At 43.2% G+C, this 7,851-nt stretch overlaps 1 protein-coding gene across 1 annotated transcript; it reads left to right on the forward strand.

The window, feature by feature from the left end:
- The first annotated feature begins 4,779 nt into the window (after positions 1-4,779).
- LOC133897335 (transcription factor MYB20-like) lies at positions 4,780-6,301 on the forward strand. Its single transcript, XM_062338034.1, has 2 exons — positions 4,780-5,061; positions 5,167-6,301. Exons 1-2 carry the CDS (start codon positions 4,929-4,931, stop codon positions 5,877-5,879), a joined length of 846 nt encoding a protein of 281 aa, XP_062194018.1. The 5' UTR covers positions 4,780-4,928; the 3' UTR covers positions 5,880-6,301.
- The last annotated feature ends 1,550 nt before the right edge of the window (positions 6,302-7,851 follow it).

A 7,851-nucleotide genomic window follows, 5' to 3' on the forward strand; every position in this document is an offset into this window, starting at 1 on the left:
GGACTGTCGGTTCTAAAACCGGCAGTGATCCCCTTTTGTGGTAGTGTAGCCGTAATGCAGATTAGCATCGGCCCAACAGATCTCCTTCTGTAAATAATTAAACCCATTATATTGCAGTCCAAAATGAACCGTGCACAACTGCGAATCACCTACTGACAACTAATTGTCCATTCCCAGCTTTGCCTTTGATCAGCATGGCTGATTACCTGGACAGTGTAGTCAAGATGTTGAACTACAACGGTACAAAGAACTATATTATTTTGCCCATGATGAGACCAGAAGCGTCACTGTTTTGTGCCTATTACTAAATGTAAATAAACTATGGTTGCTGTGCGTGTAGAGGTTCCGATAGACTATGTGATCCAACAAGACCTTCTTGCTTCTTACTGTGATGAACGGATGTGATATTTTGCTTGATTAGTTGGAGATCACTTGTGTAGTTGTGTGAATGGAGGGTCTAATTTGTTTCTTTTATTAGTGATTCGAAATAAATTGGTAACTGGATCATAAATTTAGATCCTTAACGAGCATGTTACTCACTTCTACAAATTGCTTACTGTATTTTGCCAGACCATACCAGTGTTCATGCTTTTTACGAAGTGGACTAAAATCAAACACGAAACGCTGATGATGAGCATCCTATTGATGCCCTTTGTCCATAAATGTTCAGGCTGGCCTTTGAATCCACTATGGTACTTCTATGTTGTTAGTTGGCAGTCCTTTTTATCCTGAGCATAAATGTTCACTTGTGATCAATTTACTTTGCATCTTCCTGCATGAGTTTCTAACATTTTACTTCATTTTACCTATTTTTACTCCATACGTGACGTATTGCACAATCCCATAGACAACTTCTTGCATAATCCCTTTTTGGGCCCACCTGGCATTAAAACAATGGGACACTCAGTGCTTATTTTGCTCCGTGGACTGAAGGAAAGCGATTTGCTAATTTTTTTATCTGTTGATTTCGTCTTTCCAATAGGTTATTCAACCGTTCAAGATTTCAACAACTTGAATGTTTCACTTGTTTTTCCTCAGATCTAGTGACTTTGACCTGAGCTATAATTTTTCAAATACAATAGGAAGGTTTGGTGTACTTTCTTAACGCTTATCGATATTTGGATAAAATTTCAGGAAAACAAAGATCTGCTAACTGAGTGCAGAGGCTGGTTCCTCAGTATTTCTAAATGTGAAAGATTAGTGGCTGCATCGACTTAGGGAACTTGGTTGAAATGAACCTACTTTCTCTGACTCTTCTGTGCAGAGTTTCGGGGCTCCAAAATAAAACATATGCAACAGGCCATGCTGTAGGATATGAAAGTTTGATGGGACCTTTGCAACAGTCCAGCCAACTTGTATGGCAACAATGGAAAGAGTTCGAAGAGAACTGCTCCTGCTCTTTTGTAGTGATGAGATCATTTAGGTATATTGATATGTATCCACTGTTTTGAAGCAAACATACTGGCCTGTTGGATTTTTGTGAGATTAGTACTGTGGGGTTGGTAATTGTGATTAATCATGTTGAATTCTTCGAGTAAAATGAATGCATGCTTTGTGGACTTTCAGCCAATTCGATTTCGGGATTTCTGTTCACAATGTGAACATGATGACAGTAAGGACATGCCAGTATGCCACCGTTATCCGATACCAAACTATGTTTTTGATCTCATTGTACAAATTGTTCCGAACATGTGCTGAGCTTTGTTCAGATTATTCCAGTCGTGAAGGCGCAAACATTCTTGGGCAGTAACTGAGCAGATGACTGTGACAGTCCCTATTCATCACTGATTGTTGAACTGGTCTATTTGTTTTCAAGAATTACTCGGAATCTCTGTGAAATGTAATGGGACACACATTCTCCGTGAAGATAGAGAAGAATCTGAACGGAACAAAAGTTTCAGCTGAAATTCCTGCGATCCCGTCGTGTTCCAACGATCAGGGCCGAATCAAGCATTTACTGATCGAGATGTTACATAGGAGAGCACACTGGAAAGAGGTGTGATAAGAACACCGTACCTTTTGAGACTTTGTAGTGAACTCATGTCTCTAGTTAAGAAGAAACTACGGCTGATCAGAACTGACAAGACAAAAAAGGTGAAGGAAACTACGGCTGACGGTCAGAACCGAATACACGAAAAGGAGAACGTCAAGACAAGATGCTACACCCCACATCAGTGGATTCCAAGGCAAGTACATGGTTGTTCCAACTTCCAAACGTTCATTTTCCTGTCCCTGCCATGAAGTGAAGTGAAGGGTACTTCTGAATCCAGATACAAAATCACGGCAGTTCAGAGTTCAACACTTCACTGCAGTTCAGAAAAAAGGAGACGCACACTTCAGATTAAGCATCGCTTTCAATGACCACCCATTGTGTAAACTCATGCTTTTTACATGGAGACAGTTTTCTTCTCTCGCAGCAAGACCCGGCAACGTACGGCTCCCGACCTGGTAATTCTTCAGTTTCACACATTAGTTTTTCAGATGATATGTGTTGCCTTTGAGCTGGCAGAGTGAAAAAACAAAAGGAGCTGTGATTGTTCAGAAATGGTCAAAGGATTGCCTTCTTGCATGGCTGCTTATTTTATGGAGGGACACAATCTCTGGACCGCCCCCGTGGTTGATGATGCCTGATTCTTTTTTCCTCACTTCCTTTGTGTGAAAGGGTTGCTGAATGACGGCTCAAGGGATTGCCCAAATGCTCATGTCAAATGCTAACAACATCCCTAATGGTACGGCGACTACCTGAACGTACCGATGGTTCAGCGGCCCTTGTTTTTTATTTCACAGTTTGTTTTATGCCAGCGTTGACATCAAAGCCATCCCGAAGAAGACCGGAATTGCATGACCAAAGATTGTCCACATGCCTGAAATTTTCCTTCTGGAAATGCAAGTCCAAAATGACACTGATGCACATTAGTCATGTACGTTGATCAAGGACAATCGCATTAGTCATGTGAATTGATTTACGGCACTTACATTCTGCAACGTGCTTAATTCTGCTGGGATTAATATGTCTACTATGACCAAAATCATGTCTGCTTAGTTTCTGAAGGTTCCTACTTGAAAGACCACTTCAAGGTCAGACTTCAGACTTTTCAGTTTCAGAGCTGGATAGGAGATGATTTGGTAAAGACAAGGGTTTTTGATACGGGGAGAATGGAGAGATTTTATAAATGATAAGTAGACCAAAGAACACAAAACTGACCAAGAAATTAGATGCAAGCACGTCTTGCTCGTAATATCAGTCAACAGGCGAGCCGATCATTCGACTTGATCTTGAAGTCCTGAAATTGATACTTACTGTTTGTTTGGTTGGTAGCTCATGTGATGCAAAGGTCCGAATTGTGGCATAGTAAATTGGTTTCTCTAATTAAACCAGTGATGTGCTCGCCAAATATCAGAGCGTGCTCAAATTAAAGGTTTGATTTTCTTACACACCGCATTTCGTTACAAGCATCTTATTTTGTTGACAAAGAGTTCCTCTATGTTTGAGGAAGTGCATAATTGCATATGCGATCATTAGTATATAGCAGCATGAACACAATGTTCTTGTGACTAATTTTGTTCTTTTGCAAGAAACTTCCTGTACCGGCAACAAGAGTGTGTTTGTCAACTCCTACAATCTTGCATGACATCAGTCAAAGTTCCAACCTACCAAAATCCTGTCCAGAAGATCGAGAAGACTGCGGCTACGGACCTCTGAATTATTTGACTGCCGTTAGTCTATCCTCTACATTTACATTCATTAGCAATATCCCGTTTGTGTGGTTTGGTAGACGATACCTGGAACTCTAAAGTAATAACAGAACTGTATTCTTCAAGGTCAAGGTCACAACAACCGCGTTCTCAAGTGAAGATCAATCTTGAGCAAGAAAAGGTCACATGATAATATTTTACGATTGATCATGAAGTTAAAAAATATATATGCTGTTCAATTTGGTTATTGAAGTCTACTCACAGCTTATATTTGGTAATGTGGTCTGTCTAGCTTCAAATTTGTTGGATTTTCACCTGCCTGCTACAATATTATTACCGGGCTTAATGACATCTTATGGAACCAACACTAGAAACCCTAATTCTGTCACAAATGGATAGCAGTAAATCTAAGATGAAGTCTCAATGCATTGTTTAATGGTGAAAAATAATCCATGCTTAATTTGTTACATGTTTAACTGCATTAGATACTAATGTATCTTAGGAATCAAGGGATGATATGCACAATTAAACAACTAGTTTGTAACAACAAGTAATCTATAATGCGTATAGTTGTATGGTTCTATCTTGAAGTTGCAACTTGCATGGAAGCATTTCCTTTGTATATACATCTTGAAATCCCTACCATGCAAATCCTAACAACCAGAAGATACATACGTGAGTACTATAAAACTTATCAGCATCGAAATCAACGCATTAATTGTGCAAGTTGAGATGCTAAAATCGACAACACCATTGATCATGGACTAATACATTTCCCTGTACCTAATGGTTGAAGACGAATACTGAAACAAATATATAATCTGCTCATTCAACAAACAAAAAAAAACTCGGTTCAAATAAAAGCGCGAAAGCTTCGCATGGCAACGCTTGCAGAGCAAGCGAAAGGGACCCAGGAGCAGCAGCCATGTCAAGTGGCAGCACCGTCGCCGGGGCCCAGGGCCCCACATTCCAGTCTCAGCACCGGGTGTGACACGTACCCCGTTACCCCGTTGTCTTCTTCTCCCTCCTCGTCCTTTATAAAGGAAGGTGGCAATGGTGTCTCCGCCGTGTAGCTAGCTGCAGTTGCTTGCCTAGTACTTCCCACATCAAGCAAATTAAAACTACTTCGCTTTCAACTGTTTGCTAGGCTAGCCACTTGCTGGCTTGCTGCAACGAGCTCGTTGCTAGCTTGTTGCTTTTCTTTGCGAGTGATTCTTGCAAATAACTGATCAATGGGGAGGCAGCCGTGCTGCGACAAGGTGGGGCTGAAGAAGGGGCAGTGGACGGCGGAGGAGGACCAGAAGCTCGTCAGCTTCCTCCTCACCAACGGCCAGTGCTGCTGGCGCGCGGTGCCCAAGCTCGCCGGTGAGTGATCGCTGTCCGTTGTTGTTGGCCGTCGCCGATGGCTTTAACCTTTCATGCATGCACTCAACTCAACTCGCACATGTTTGCACGAATTGAATTGGACAGGGTTGTTGCGGTGCGGGAAGAGCTGCAGGCTGCGCTGGACCAACTACCTGCGACCGGACCTGAAGCGGGGGCTGCTGTCGGAGGACGAGGTGAAGACGGTGATCGACCTGCACGCGCAGCTCGGTAACCGGTGGTCCAAGATCGCGTCGCACCTGCCGGGGAGGACGGACAACGAGATCAAGAACCACTGGAACACGCACATCAAGAAGAAGCTCAGGAAGATGGGCATCGACCCCGTCAGTCACAAGCCCCTCCAGCCCGCTCCTCCTCAGCCTCCTCAGCAGCCGGAGGAGGAGGAGATGCCCGCCGTGGCCGCCGCGGCAGGGACCGTGTCAGATGTCGGACTCGGACACGAGGCGTTCTGCACCGACGAGGTGCCCATGGTGCACCTCCTGGACGACATCGTCTTGCCATGCGACATCATCGGCTTACCGCCGGCCAACAGCGGTAGCGGTATGGCTAGTTCGCCCGAGTCTTCCTCGTCCTCGTCCTACTCTGCCTCGGCGGCAGCGTCGAGCGGTGGCAGCACCATCGTCAACGGCGAGTGGCCGGAGTGGCCGCAGATGATGGAGTGGCCGGAGTCGATGTGGCTGGACGACGTGGTGACGGGACCGGCGCCGTGGGAGTTCGAGGACCCGTTCGTCACGTACCAGAGGATCGCGCTGTTCGATCACCAGGAGACATGGAACAACAACAGGCTCGAGCTGTTCTGAATTCATCACATTCTTTGTAACTAAATTAATCGCCACGCGTGCACACTATATTACAGGTCACGTTCATCCGTTCACCGCCGCTGCATTTGCCATTTTACCTAGTGCCTCATCAATTACAGTTAGAAAAAAAACCAGACAGAGAATTCATTCAGACTTAGTCTGGTGGTGTACCTCCACCATGGAGGGTACTCCTCGGGAGCTCGAGTCCTCGGTCTCGGAACCCGTCAAATAGCCTTCTAGAAAAGGGTACCTGGTTCTTAATAAATAAAGAGACTAAATGTACCCTCTTTCTTTTTTTCCTGGACATTTTTTTCAGATTTTTTTGGGTGCATGCGGTGTTTGGCATGCACACGTCGCAGATTCGCATGCCCTGCAGGATGCGGCATGTAAGCAAATGGAATTCGGATAATGAAACGGGAGAAATTGGCCTTACTTTTTACATATGATTGGGCAATGCAAGACTTCTACGCGGAAAATTGAAACCACTTGTACATGCATGTTTTTACAAAGCACGTTTTCTTTTCTAAAAACATTAAGAGCAAGAGAGTTGCCTTCTATATTATATTAAAAAGAGAAGCAAGAACCTGATGGATAAAGGAAGACAAAAAAAAAAAAGGCCGATACCAGGAAAAAACCCTATAGGCGCCACGCTCCCGCATACTCCCATGAAGCACCCTTGTTCTTGATATTTCAGGCAACAGAGAGAGAGGATTGAAATACATTGTTGAAAATCCTGGCATTGCAGTCCTTCCATATTTCCCAGTAGACCACGATGATGAGCGATTTCTGCCTCCTTCTGGGTGTGTTAGGTGCAGCAGCCATGATTGTCCATCATTGATGAATGCGATCGAAATGCAGCCAAGAAGTCAGCTGAAGCGACGGAACTGTGCCTGGTAAGCTGAAGCTGCTGTATATTCTCCATGTTCTGTGAATTTCTAGGTGATGGTGGTCTGGGCATTACAATTTAGTTGTATATTTTAGAGCTGGGACCAAAGGTGCACCAATTCGGCGAAAGAATTATGCTGAAATTCAGTGTTGTTTGCGATGGCCTTTTTAGCGTTTGATGCTTCACCTTGGATGCTGAGAATGTTAAATTATAGGGGCGGAGTCCGTATAATAATTCTTAATAAACCTTAAAAGTTCATATTGTGAAGAGACGGTTTATAATGAGATTCATTATCTATTAGTACCATATTATTAATGAAGGTGAAAGTAATAGTTTTTCTCCATATATATGTAAGTATCCCGTCTCATTAGGTCGAAAAAATAAAAATAGACTGCTAATTAAGAGTAGTCTTTAAATTGAAAATACTCTCATTACGTGAGTCTATATAAGAGTTAGTGTTTTACCTCTTTCGGTTGCACTGTCGTTGTAGTCTACTCTATCCCGGCGTCAGCGTGCACCAGTAATCAGGAGAGCAGGTCTTTGAAACCTTCGCTCTTTCGATCCTGCACTAGGAGAAGGCGAATAAGGTTTTTGGGAAATGCTCCGCGCAACTGCTCAAGTTCTTCACCATGGCTCGTCTTACTAGTCGCTTGGTGTGAGGATCGGTGATGTTCTAAGAGAGAGGTAAATTAGGACACTTAAAAACCTAACTGGCTCTAAAAATTTCACAAGATAAATATATATCAATTTCTTCTAAATATGTTGTATGTTTATCTAATGAGTCAACTCTACCACTCAAAAGATTTGCATCCTATAGCCAATCCTAGCAAACTACTCTGGAAAGGTAAATGTGCAAAGGTAGATTGTAGGTATATAAATGCGGAAACGTAAATAAGGTAGAGAAAGTAAACTCAGCACCAGATATTTTTATCCTATAGTATCGATGGCATAAATGTCACCTTTAATCCACATTGGAGCTCCACTAAAGATAATGCTCCCGGTCACCAATACTCTTCCTGTTATAACTCTTGAGCTACCAAATCACAAAGATAAGGCCTCAACCAGGATGAGTCACCAAGCCACAAA

This window comes from Phragmites australis, chromosome 17 (genome assembly GCF_958298935.1).
Source record: "Phragmites australis chromosome 17, lpPhrAust1.1, whole genome shotgun sequence".
Taxonomy (NCBI): Eukaryota; Viridiplantae; Streptophyta; class Magnoliopsida; order Poales; family Poaceae; genus Phragmites; species Phragmites australis.

What these genes read in the sequence shown, in the direction of transcription:
- LOC133897335 (XM_062338034.1), top strand. Translation starts at nt 4,929, where the DNA reads ATGGGGAGGCAGCCGTGCTGCGACAAGGTGGGGCTGAAGAAGGGGCAG. An exon ending in CGCGGTGCCCAAGCTCGCCG is followed by an intron (nt 5,062 to 5,166) that starts GTGAGTGATCGC and finishes TGAATTGGACAG; the next exon opens with GGTTGTTGCGGTGCGGGAAG.